At 37.0% G+C, this 13,818-nt stretch overlaps 1 protein-coding gene across 1 annotated transcript; it reads right to left on the reverse strand.

Annotated features, from left to right (window-relative positions):
* Positions 1-7,415: 7,415 nt before the first annotated feature.
* Positions 7,416-10,776, reverse strand: LOC100747649 (NAD kinase 2, mitochondrial-like). Its single transcript, XM_012386722.3, has 4 exons — positions 10,370-10,776; positions 8,344-8,428; positions 7,991-8,249; positions 7,416-7,771 (listed from the first exon to the last, which is right to left on the reverse strand). Exons 1-4 carry the CDS (start codon positions 10,729-10,731, stop codon positions 7,542-7,544), a joined length of 936 nt encoding a protein of 311 aa, XP_012242145.2. The 5' UTR covers positions 10,732-10,776; the 3' UTR covers positions 7,416-7,541.
* Positions 10,777-13,818: the final 3,042 nt, after the last annotated feature.

Genomic DNA, 13,818 nt, shown 5'->3' on the forward strand with positions numbered 1-13,818 from the left:
CAGAGAAGATGTTTCCGATCGGATACGAATCGACCTCAAATATTTCTTTCGTATTTGGTGTGTAACGAACGGTGTATACGTCGCGAGGATTGGTCTTTTCCAAGCTTTGGAAGCTTCAAATTTCTTTCATTAAATTTACAGACGTAATTCTAAATGTTATCTTAAAACCGGGGCCAACTTGTATCATTCACGTCGTCGATTAAGTTCCTTCTAACTTTCAGGATTCCTTAATATTCCTTCTATTAAAAATAAGATGTATCATAGTTACATTTGCAAGAACTAGAAGGAAATTAATTGGTCTTTAATAAAACTTCCTGTTCCGTGATTGTTCTGAGAAGCTCTTGCATCAAACAGAATATAAGATCTGATTATTAGATTAAAGCGACATGTGAAAAACGAACATGGTGTTCAAACTGTTTGACACAGATTTACAATGTATACCTCGTCCTTAGACAATGCCCATAGATAAACAGGTCAAAAGGTACAGCGATCGTGACGTCTAAGACCGAACAAAAATATCTTTTACAATAATTTAACGATCATCCTCCTTTCAATTGTATTCTTCGAGGTAGGAGGATCTCTTTTATGTTCTTATCCTTTGAAATCTTTTAATGGGAATTTTCTACGCGGATAGCAAGGTGACTTAACTGACTGACTGATAATATTATTGTACCCCGTAGAAATGGAAGAACTTTTAATACGCAAGTCTGGAACGAATCGAGTTATTTCAAGGCAGAGGCAAGGCCGACGCGACCTCCACGGAGGATGGTAACTGCTTATAAATTGATTTCTGAAGAACTCTTGGATCTACTCATTCTTGTTTCCTTTATTATGAAGTACGATCGATGGTCAAGAAGAACCTTCCTTGTTATAATTGCTTTGGAAATTCGAGAATTGGACAGATTTTGACGTTTAATGTTATTTTTCAATTTACTAAAACGCGATATGATTTCCAGTCGTGATTTATATTCCTATCCGTTTGTATGTTTCGACACTGACTATTATTATTTGTTGCTATATTATTATATAATTATCGTATTATTGTTTTATCTCTAAATAATTCAATTACGATAGTCATTAGTTCTTGTTCTTTCGCTAGAACGAAAAATTCCAATCGATAGCAATCCTTTATTCTGAAAGAAAAATGTCGGTTCTAAAAGTTAAATGATCAAAACGATTGTCGCGCATATTTGGCAAGCTCTCACATCTTCAAGATATCTGAATAAAAGGTAGACTACTTGTTGTAGTAAAGCAGTTGAAAAGTACAACTGATAGTACTTCGATCACAGCTGTAATTACAATCGCTAATTAAAGAAACGATATCACACTGACGATCTTATCCATTCCACGAGATACAAAAGCATTCGACGCGTTTTCGCTTTGAATTCAACGTCATTGATACTCTTTGAAAAGCAAAGAGAGAGGGCACAGTTTAACGCGATCGCCTCCTACTGTTGGAATGGTCGCACTGATAAACCGAATTCCCCGTCACTTCGATAAGGCAGCGAAACAAAATGGTCCATCGCCATCCCTTGCTAGCGTCTGCTAGGAAAGAATCGCGTTGCTTTCGTCGGTCTTATTGTGATTTCCGATTCCGTTCGATTTGTCGTCTCGGCCGATTCCGTTCAGTCGCTGAACTTGCAAATGCAGCCAGGTGCATCGATCGCGGACACTCGGCAGCACGACGCGACGCGAGGGTGCAACCAGAGGTTTGGGCGGATGGGGAGGGGAAATGGTCTGGAGGCGTACCTGTGTAAAGGGGAAAACGAGCGACGAGAAACGATCGTGAGAGCTCGTGGAGGGATAGAAACGGGCTGCATAGAGGCGCGCGAAAGAGAAATGGATAAGAAGAGGATGTCCTCGTTGGTGGAGAGCAGACAGAGGGCATCTGATAAAAAGAAAGGGAACGAGAAACAAGTGACGGTGTGAGAAAGACACGTGTAGAGACAAGACGGAGACGACGAGTACAACGAAATGTTAGAGTGAACGGTGATCGTTTTATAGAGAGAAGATGGTGGCGTGGGTCGATCGGCGAACAAGCGACGACCGATGCAAACGAAAGGTAAGATAATGGAAAATCAGAAAGAACGAGCCTGGTTGGATTGTCGCGGGGCCGGAGACAGGTGGAAATGTAAAATGGCAATACTTCAAATTCATTTGCGTGACAATCTCCGGTTCCTTCCGCTCGATCGACCGTCTCTCCGCCTCGATAAAATCAGAAGTTCGTCTGCTCGAAAATCGGAGGGCTGATACTAATACGAGAGGAGGCCGTCGCCGAGGAAGAAACGTAACACGTAAGGCGGCAGGAGAATCGTTGGACGAAGAAAGAAATAGAGGAAAAGAAGGGAACGAGATGGAAATCATAAAGAGGAAAACGAGAGGTGAATATTCTTGATCCTTTTCGGTAGTTCCGCGGTTCGTTCGCTCCGACGATTTGCCCTCAAAACTCATTGGTCGTGGCAAAAGGGAAATGAGCCCCGGCTCTCTTTCGTTTACCTCCATCGTTCGTCTTTTCGCCCACCCTCGTAACAGCTATCTTCCGAGACACTCGCGTTAATTCGCCGCCGTTGTACGATTCCTTGTACCACGATTTGGGGTATAATTGTCAGATCTACAAGGCTCCATAACATCTTTCGCGTATATTTATCAAGTATCACCGTAGATACATAGAGCTGGAAATTAGTAATAAACTTTAGAAACGAATAAATTCTTGTACGCTGTCATAACAGTCGTTAAATATTTAATCTATTCTGAGAAAAAATTTCGAAATATAAAATAATCAAAAATTCATCCATCATCGATACAATATGAACGTGATCGATCTTGAACATTGCGCTCTCAAATTGAAATTATCAAATATTTATAAAATTTCCTTTACCCCAAGGAACCGAAAATCTTCTCGATATCGAAATAAAACTTTAACGATACGTACTTACAATTTTTATACCGCTATTAAATACTTTTATCGGATCACGCGTTACGAAAAGAACATTAAACACGGCTAAAGTATCGAGATTCATTTAGCTTTTGTTTCTTGATAACATCGACGAGTCCAATTTCGTTTTACCGTTCTCCCTCACTCTCACGCGGTTACCGTAGCCATCAAATTTCCCTGCAAAGCCGAAACAGCCTTCACAGAAAGAAGCGGAACAAGAATGAATCAAATTACACAGGCACGCAGGTGGATTAAAACGCTAAAGAGGAAAGAATTTCCATTGGCCTGAAAAAATGACATTAGCGAAATCCCCGTCGGTCCTTTTCGTTTTCACCCTTCCCCCTCTTCCTTCTCTCGTCGCGATTCTTTGTTTCTGCCAGTATACGCTCTTCCTTCTTTCGTTTCTCTATCCTCCTTCGTCATTCTCATTTCCCTTGGCCGTTTCGTTTCGGTGCGCTCGTTTTATTTCACCCGCTTCTCGTTCAATGATCCTCCAGCTCCCTTCCGACCTTTTCGAATTAACGTTTCACCACGAATCCGCAAATAAATTTCGCGAACCACTATTACCGGTCCGGCCAGGGCAAGGAAGTAAATCTCCGGATAAGAGAAACCGACCACCGTCGTGGTTATCATTGAAGAATTTATGTGATTTCGAACGTCCATTAACTAGTTTCGTATCGGTGGACAGTTAACCGAGAATAGAAATTGAAATCAAGCCGCGAGTGAATCGACTGAATCGATATAGATGAGTGTTCTCGAAATAGGATACATGAATCATCCTGATGGTATCCTGATCTTTAATTATTTCGAAGGGAACGTTCTCGATGGTGAAGCACTCGAGCTTTTCTCTTTGCCAAAAACAACGTGGAAATAGACGTTAAAGATAGTATTCGAATTTATTTGCGCTCCGGGAAGATTTAAAGCTTGGAAATTTTAAAGACAGTCTTGAGGGTTCTAGAGTTTCCAATGCTCCAGATTCTCATTGTGAGCGGGGTCAAAGACTTGATGTTAGATTCAAGATTTCGATTGGGTGTAAGGTTTCCATCGGATTTTCAAATTCAATAGGCGATTCATGAATTCGATTGGAATTGAATATTCAGTTGAGTACAAGGGCCTGATGAAACATAAAGAAATAGAAATAGTTCGATTGAAATTAAACGAAATATATTACATTGGATATAAAGATCCAGTCGAGTGGCATTTCAGAAAATTTTATATTGTATCGGTTTTTATATTTTGTAGTTCTTACGTTGCACGTTATAAACTCGAGTAAATACCGTAGGCATTGTTATTTCGCTAATGAAAGTAAAATTTATCTGTCAATCTATGTATTGCTTTAATATTTGTATTGCGCTAAGTAGGTTAATTTATCGCATCACGCTAAAAATAGGATAGTAACAGAGAAGGAAAGAGAACAGAGGAGAAGTAGAAAAGATGGGTCCACGAGAAGAATAAGACGGAAAGTAAGAGAAGAGAAACGAAGAATTATAGAATTTAGTAGTAACCAAGGGTACAGTGCATTCAGGTCGAATGTTGGGCAACGTACGCAAATAGAATGCGAAATGTTAATTACGCCGTTCGTACTGTGCTTTATTAAATTCCGTTTCAGTTATTAGAGTTTGCAGAAAGTTCTGGAAATGCTTGAGACACGATACTGTTTCGTTAATGCGATACAGGAACGTAGAAAGGACGATCAATGAGTACACTTTAAAACCATTTTCATCCTCTCTTCAACAAACTTCCGATATTGTATTAGTCAGTGTTTCAATTGAATATGTATTGAAACCATAGGAAAATTGTGTTTTCAGTTTCTTGGTATCTCGTCTAATCCCCAAGCTGCTTTAACTCGTGTTAAAAATTTCGTTTACGTTTTTTACCTTTCATCTTTTTCACGTAGATTTCACGTTCATTGCTTTTTATAAAATATTTTACCTACTAACTTGGTTGTTTTTCAATTTTGTGTTCAATATTGGAACAAATAGGTCTACAATAATACAGTGTATCTTCTCTTAATCAGATCGTGTAATCGTTAATTTCAAAATAAATTTAATTTGATATTATGATATTATTTGATGAATAATTAATAATAAAAAATAATCATCGATCACTATTATCGACCAAATTAAGGGTCAATACAGAAATTAAACAAATTCTGAGAAAGGGGACGATCGATATACTTGAAGTTTCTGTAAAAGTATCAAATTTCGCTGTTCCAAAATTCCCAGTTCTGTTTCCTTTTAGCCGAACCTTTGTTGGGTTGGAAGCGTCTAAAACTTGTGCGAGCAGAAGACAGCGGCGTTCAATTACGAAGTACAAAGGCTTGGTCGATGTCGTCCGTTGTTCTTGGTCGGCCGTGCGTTTGTTTGTCTTCGATGAGTCCGTCTGGGGCGGATCTCCATTGTTCTTCACGGATTGGGTCTTTCGTAGGGATTAATGAGACTGGTTCTTGGTTTCTCAGACATCCGATTGAGAACCTATTTTAATAAGTTAATGATTCTACTCCCGAATTTTGTTGAATTTACCCTAATTAGTCCTCGTAGGGTTGAACACTTTCTAAATCCATTATTCGATCGACTATTCTATGAAAACAAAATTATCCGAAATCACATGAACTGTTTTTGTCTTCTACGAAGAATTTTTCCAAACAACTCTATTCAAATTACTATTCTGATGTTTTCTTGTTCTTATAAGTAGAATAAAGAAATTCAGATATACAGTCACCCATAAAAGTCCTCGTACACCAGAAAGGCTATTTCTATTTAAATAAAGCATACGTAACACGATAACATATTTACTTTCTAACATAGATATAAAGCAATAATAAAATAGCTTTTAGACGTCATGGCATAAAACAAACCACCTTTGGACTGAATTTTTGTGACATTTTAGTTTAATAGAAGTAGACTATAAAACATTCCTTTTTATAGAGTATACAAATATTTTTGACGATGAATTGGTGCAATGAACTTTTGGCTCAGTTATATTCAAAGGGCGAAAAATATTCTTCAAATTGCGAAGTGATTATTGACGCAAGTTCAAGGATGAGAATTTTCGGGCATCTTTTTAAATAACACTAAAGTTTCCGACACATTCGGTTGGTACGCGTAAAGCCCGACCTTTACAGCCTTTCAACTTTTTTACAACGGCTGCTTTACGTGCTTGTCCCGAAAATGTTGGTAGTGGCTACTTTACTTAGGTATCCTGTGTCTCAAGCATCCACAATTTGCGCTCGAGGAGTACGAAAACAGTGCACATAGCCGAACGAGTATGTATACAGTAATCTGCATATAGGGTGTGTTGTTAACTGACAAATTTCGTTTTCAAGCTTCCTAATTACAATTCATTTAATACATTTGGTAAATTAAAACAATCTTCCGCCAGTTTGAAATAAACAGAATTAAATGGAACGCCAACAGCGCGCAGCAAAGAATTTCTCATTTAAATAATTACGAAATCTGCTGCAATTAACCTTTGACAAAGTGTACTTACATTTTATTTTCATATCTTTTCATTTCTTTCATTTGTTTGATATACTTCCAGGTTTATTACTACCGCTTTATGACATCGTCTTCTTCCTTGTTCTCGAAATTGCCTGTGAAGTGTACTATTTTAGAGTTTGGAGCGGTGCCACGTATCTTTTTATTTCTATTATACCATTTCTTATCTCGTCGTTTTCATTTTATAACTTCAGTCTTTCCCTTAGAATTTTAAGCTTTTTCTTTTTCTTGTTTCTTTTTTTACTCTTGTATAATTTCATTTTTAATTATCACAGTTCCAGGCGTACTTTCATGTAAGAATACATTTCTGTGAAAGATCTTATCTTAAAAGACATGCGATAGGAGACACGAAGCAGAGTTAACTATATAATAAAGTGCTATTATTTCTGGTTAAGAAATCCAAACCAGGATTCGCGTATTTGACCAGAGCAGCAAGTAAACCATCCTGTATACCTTGCGGACTGTGTGAGTATCTTTGAATGTTTATTCGTACACAAACAGCAAGTATGAACACCTGATCTCGAAGGTCGGGGTGTCTGCGGTTCAGCCAAAACCGAAATTACGGGGTTAATGGAAGTCTGGACGTGGTTCGCCTCCTTCCAAGGAAACGGAAAACGGAGCTGGAAAGGTATTTCACTCTCCCTCTTGTTGTAGAAAAAGACCAGGCTGCCCTTTGCCGGTGAAATAACCGGCTCTTCCTATCTTTTGGTCTCAGACTACCTTCATTTTCGGAACAAATGCGCGCAATTACTTGCTACTTTGCCCTACGCCTTCGTCATTAGAGATAAATAAGAAATCGGACTGCATTAAAGCCGAAACCGGAAGATCGTAAAAGGAAAAGCTCGCTTGCTTCGTTTGTCCATATGAAAGAAAAATCGTTATTTATTAGATAATTTTTATATGCAATTTTATATTCCGCGTAAAATAAATTTTCATAAATGGAATAAGGTTAAACAGTAGAAAATAAAAATACGAAACGGGAAGTAGAAAAGAGAAGAAGTTTACTTTTAATTTGTCGATCGGACACTTATATTCCTGTTAAAAGATCTACCACATAAGCTCGCTTCCTGGAGAAACTTGTTTTAATGCAGCTACATGATAACTGTACATCAAGTGAGCATGATGCTTTTCAACGAATATTCAGGTTTGATATCGAAAGTTGCGATAGTACCGTCGTTGAAGGGCAAAGAAATGCTACCGTCTATCACCAAGCCAGCGTCAAAGCCACAGGATTTCACAGTAAGCTTGTTGCACTTTTGTCTGTCCGGGCAACATTTCTGGTTCTTGCACCGTGTAGTATGATACATTTCGCGGATCATGTATACCATGTTCAAATCCTCTGAAAAAGCATCCGCACTAAAAACGTTTTCTCAGAGCAAGCAAATTCAAGACAAAAGGTTCTATTATCATTTCTTCTACTTTATCTTATCATTTCTTATATTATCAGATTTTACCAAAGTGAGTTATAATTGTAAATTCTTCATTCACTAACCGAAACGTTATTATCGTAGCTACTATTTACTTGATCGTAGTTACTGACGGTGAACAATTCAGTTACCTGGAGAATAGATGAGAGCTTGATGATATTTGTGGAGTAATTCGTTGGTTTGCTCGTTGCTTAATTTAATGCCAGTGGCTATTTCGACGATACATCGAACGGTTTCGGCCGATTGAATGTTAATAGATTTGTACCAGAATTGGGAGCCAGTACCTGTACAAACGCACATACCTGAACTTCGAATTTGATGCGGCTCTTGATCTTCAACTCTGATTTGTAATGTTATTGGTCTGACTGCCAAAAATTCTCCTATAAATACCTAAATTTCACGTAAGAAATATTGGCCATGAATTATCGAATATTCTTATAAATGTCGTATAACGCAGGATTAAAGGAAATTTCGTGCAACTAACTTCGTTCAATGCCAGCCAAGGCAAAGTCCTCTGCCGTGGTTGAAGTGAGTCCGCTATTTTCCTTTGTGTCGTTCGCGCAAGAGCTCTGAGAATTCAATTAACCTTAATTAAAGCGGTTAATGAGATTGATCAATGCTTGGTCGTGTTTTACATTCGTTTCTTCTTGCGTTTCTGCAGGAACGAAGGTGACGAAGGGAAGAACTTCTCGTCGAAGAATAAGAATACGTAAAAACGTATAAAGCGCTTGGTGCTCGGAGAAACGAGCTTATTTAGTTTTAATGGCATTAATGAAGGACGAGCGTGGAAGAGGACGAAGAAATTTTAATGAAGAGTAATGAAGAACGACGTTAATGATGAACTCTCGATGCATTTAGAATAACGAAACTCCAGCGATAGAGTAATTACATTAATATTAAACGTTTTCCTATAAATAGAAAATTCGATCAATATTAACGAATAATTGTTATTAAATTAATTAATAAACTTTTGTTACGTGTCACAATAGGCGAACTCGGTTGTAAAATATCCACAATATATTGATAACTGCGTGTATACAATATAATATTCACGATAACAATTATTAATAACTGGATATCATTTTTCATCGACTTGTATTTTTTTTCAGTAAACTTTCTTTCTCTATGATGCACGAGCAAAGATTTGCGATCGATCTGTACAGATTTATAAATTTTACCTTTACGTTGAGCAACCTTTACAGTGAGCAAATTCGATTATCTAATATTCCTATATGATATAATAATTAAAGATATCAAAGTGACGATAGCATCTAAACAAACTGAATGCAATTTGTCTAGCATTTTTCCGATAAATTGTACAAATAAATAAAAATCCACGATTCTGCTTTTTTCAAACCGTATAAATTACGATTTCTCGTAAAATTCTTGCTATATACAATTAAAAAGTTACGTCTTCTTTGTATAACTCGTAACTACACGGTTATTGTAATTTACAAGTTCTAACTGCCGAAGTTCCGGCGTACAGGAGGTTATAACTTGAAACTACTCGGTAGAGAGGACCTGCCGTGAAATGAAGACGCATTACGGCCTTTATGAAAACGTAGAATCGGCGATACGTACGGCTTACTTAAAACTTAAGAGAATAGATTGCCTGGAGAAAGAACTCCGTTATGCGATTCCTTCAAGGAGCGAGTGAGAGAAAGGTAGCTTGTTGCGGGCATTTTATCGTTTTTACCAACGTAATTTAAGTGTAAGAACCACCGAAGGAACGCGTAAAGTTTAATCTGCAGAATGGGAGCCGAAACAAAGACTCGAAATATAGCGTACGTAACAAATTCACGAGAATAAGAAAATAAATATTCTGTTGCTCGCGTGTTATTCTCTGCCTACGTTTTGTTGCGCACGTTTTATCAACTAATAATATTAGAGGAGTAATAATATTATGATGGAAGTTATGGCTTATAGATTTCTGTTGCATAATTTTAGTACTTCACGTGATTAGATGGAATTGGATGGCTTGCAATTTGTAAAATTGACGTGTAGAGCTGTACCTGATTTATTATCAAACATGTTACCGTGCCATATAAAAGAATTTATCGACGCTACTAATTTGCAACTGGTTGTTTGTAAAACTTCGCTAAAGATAGATATTATATTACTTCAATTGCAATTCTGTTGTAAAATGGACAGAGTAATCTATATCGCTTTGAACAATTCTAGAGTTTGCATATTACAAATTGATAAAAAATGCGTTATGTGAATTTGAAAACGCGGTCGTAGATTTCAAGATGCGATAGAACGGAAATGACAGGAATATTTTGAACATATAGGGCATAATGTAAGTGTGTATGAATTGACAGGAGATTAAAAGTACATCTTGTGAACGAAAGTGGGGAGGAAAGGAAGAAGAGGAATCGAGAGTCTCGAAATAGAAAAATTTCCTGCAGCTACCGCATTGTAAAAGTAACGAATAAAAATGCACATATTGATTTCTGACAGGGTAGAACAAACGCGGATCAGAGAGAATAACTTCTCTATAATGTACCCACTCGGCTCTTTTCTCTCCTTGTGTACGACTCTTCTCGTGTATATGAAAAGGTCGTCTGTAAAGTCCTTCTCCATTCATCACTGTTCGAATGCGACTTCGCATCAATAGCGTGTATTTTCCTGTATGAAGTCGCTCAAATATGCTTTCGATGTTCGTCGCGTATTTCGGAGGAAGCGTAAAAATGTTATTGTCGTTCGATCGGATGCTCGGATTGATGCCCAACACAGGTTTCACGTTGTCTGTAATTAATTTGGAGGATAGCAAAAACGTGCCATCTCCACCTATCGGAATCACCAAATCCGCCCAATTCATAAATTTCCATGCGTCTGCTATCCTGTGCAACGAAATATAAATAATATACATATAACGAAAATTCGAATATTATCGTAACAAATATTATCATAGCTATAATATCGATACTATCATTGTACAATTGTCTTAAGCAAACAACGCGAATTGAAAAGTACCATTCAATATTAAAAAAAAAAGGAACAAAAATATTAATTTGAAAATTTGGTAGAATTTATTTCGATAAGAATATTTTGCTGCAAATTTTTAAAATTACAAAAATCGTAAATTTCTTTTTATAGAAATTAATAGATGATATAATAATTCGAAAATAATGTTTATCGTATCTGCTGAACAGTATTGAAGAAGAAAATTTAATGAATACGAGTGAAGTTAATGAATAAGAGTGAAGCATCGTTTCTTATAATATGACGAACGATGAGATACGAAATGATAAATCTATTCAAACGGTTGTCAATGCGTTAACTACAGAGATAATTAAGCTACTATCTGAAAATATAAAAGTGAGAAATCATAAAGTCATAAAGGGAAAGAGACGCGAACATTTCTGAAGCACCCGCTCCATTTTATCTTTCTTCTTTATATTTGTTGCATACAGGCGTAGCCGTTTCATCGGGCATTAAACTTTATTACGTAATAATTTTTCGCGTTACCTTTTCGTAATAGAAAAATTGATGTTGAGCTTTTTTAAAATCGCTGCTAGATTTTGTTCGCAAGTAATCTGTTGTTGATGCTCGGTGAAAATTTCGTTCGGATCTTTTCCACGTTCTTTCAACATTGACAATATTTGGTCTTCGTTCAGATTGGGGTTCTGTGATCGCAGGAACTCCAACGAGGATAGCTTCGAAACGCAGAGGACTCTACGCGGTCGATAAGGCGTATTGTTTAAACAATTAAAGATTTTCATGATTAATAGCGAAATTATTCTCGAATGGCACAAACTTTGTCGATTTAGGTTAGATTATACGAAAAATATTGAAACCTTTCCGAGCAACGCTCGGTGCAGTCACTTCAGATCAATACTAATTACACGGGAAAATTAGTTCGGTTTCGTTATGATATTAAATATTGAATCAAGAGATTGTTCCGTTGCCGTTGCTTTCAAATCAAATATCCAATGTATTGTGTAATATTTAAACACTGGCGAAGTTTCAACTTTATTGTAACGAATTATCGGCGAGTTTATCCCGTTTATTGAGGGTTGGAAATTTCGTTTCGAGCGCCTTTATAACAACATTATTGCTTGATAAATCCTGGAGTAACCAGACACATTTACCCTTCTCGCTGATGGTTTATTTCGTTACCTAATTCAATTCTATGAAATTGAGTGCTTCGTCCGATTTCTAAAAGCATGTCCGAATATTACGTTTAAATTACGAGTAACATTAGGAAATTATAAACGAAATTAAATTCACACATAACGAAGAAAAGTGACTTTGAAGAAGACAGCCATGTATAAAAATTAAATAATTAATATAATTCCTACAATCTAGTTGCAACGAAAATGGTCAATCTGCATTTTACCGTATAAATTAATATTCAGTATGAATTCATTTTATCTGACGGACAGACGAAGTAGAACGCCAAATATTAAATTGAAACGCGTGATTCTAAATAAATTAATTAAGTTAAAATATATTTACTTACATTTTCCTTCAATTTTTATTTATTACCAATTAAGGATATATAATAATAATATCATTGAATTTGGCATCCACATGATTTCAATCATCGATAAAAAAATTTGCTGATCATCTTTTTTCGTTTAAGCTTCAAAATCTTTCACCATAGTCCTTACAACCGTTCTCGGTTTTCAAACTCGCGTCCTCGTCTCAACTTTGCAAATCACATCGTCTCTCTGCGGTTCCGTAACGTTGCTTCAACTTGCCAGCCAGAGAGTATTCGGTACTGATGACGACGTTGCATCGAGGTATACGTGTTCTTCTCAGGATTACTCACGTGTCCTAAGTGATACTTGGCACTCAGGCGGTGGCAGAGGCCGCGTGTCTTGTACGCTGGCTTCTGGCAAACTTCGGGGCAAAGTTGCTCGAAATTTTCGTCTCAATGGACACTGACCATTAAAGCCACTTAAGGTACCAGGATCTTCTCTTAAGCTCGCTCGTACGGGGATGTTACGCCGGCCACGAAATATTCCTGAACAGCGCGCTGTCGAGATTTTAGCCGAGGGACGCTGAAGAGTTCTCGAGTTTCCTTGAAAGCCATCGTTTTATGAGCTTCGTGACATTTTTACCTCTTCCCTCATATTTCCGGATACGCAGTAACCGCTTGGATTCACCGTTTTTCTCATCGACCTGACCGTGCGATAGTTTTTTCTCTTAGAAAATAACGGGAAAAAGGAGAAGAGAGGAAAAAAGAAGGGAGAAGAAACGAGTTTCCTTGGAGAAAAAATTATAGCGAGGTACAACGCGAGAAAATCGTACCCTCGGTGGCGGCGCATCTTGTACACGGTTTTTGGTCGAGTCGAGGTGGTCTAGTCGAGTTTCCGGTAGCTGGAAGACAGAAGAAGCTCGCGGTAAACTTCGTTGAAGTTTTCGTCTCGAGTATAGCTGACCGCGAAAGCCATTTACGGTACCGGAATGTTCTCTTAAGACCCGTTGTCGCGAAATATCCGAGCGTTTTATATTTTACGAGCCGCAGACTGCTGTTGCAACTTTGCTGCACAACGTCCGCTGTGTTCGTGTATAATATTTCTTTCGCGGGATGTGTGCAATTTCTTCATTGAAGATATATTATTACCGTTTTTATTTCTATTATTACTCCTATGTGTGTAATTATTGTTCTTATACCTATAAAACATTGTTTAAAAATTAAAAAGTAAATAGAAGAAACAAATTTTTATGTACATAAGAAGCAGTGCTAAAACTATTTTAGAGTTGTAAATAATAAATAGATGTACATTTTCTGTAGATGTATCATTTATTTGCAATATTTTAAAAATAAAATGAAAAGAATATAGTCAAAATATCGAGAAAGTATATGAGAAAAATTGCATCGTGTTTAAGCTGATAAAGATAATGTACAGGGTAAAATTACTCTTTGCGATAGTAATTATAATTACTTCTTAGCACGGCCCGAATAACACGTACCTTTTTTTTTCAAAGCAACAAAAATATCACATTT

The sequence above is a fragment of the Bombus impatiens genome, unplaced genomic scaffold, assembly GCF_000188095.3.
Source record: "Bombus impatiens unplaced genomic scaffold, BIMP_2.2 scf_0418, whole genome shotgun sequence".
Classification (NCBI taxonomy): domain Eukaryota; kingdom Metazoa; phylum Arthropoda; class Insecta; order Hymenoptera; family Apidae; genus Bombus; species Bombus impatiens.

Bases quoted from the DNA above. Each gene is read 5' to 3' on its own strand.
- LOC100747649 (XM_012386722.3), bottom strand. From the start codon at position 10,731: ATGTATATTATTTATATTTCGTTGCACAGGATAGCAGACGCATGGAAA. The intron at 8,250-8,343 runs GTTAGTTGCACG...CGTGAAATTTAG, and splicing joins CTTGGCTGGCATTGAACGAA to GTATTTATAGGAGAATTTTT. The intron at 7,772-7,990 runs GTAACTGAATTG...ATGCTTTTTCAG, and splicing joins AGCTCTCATCTATTCTCCAG to AGGATTTGAACATGGTATAC.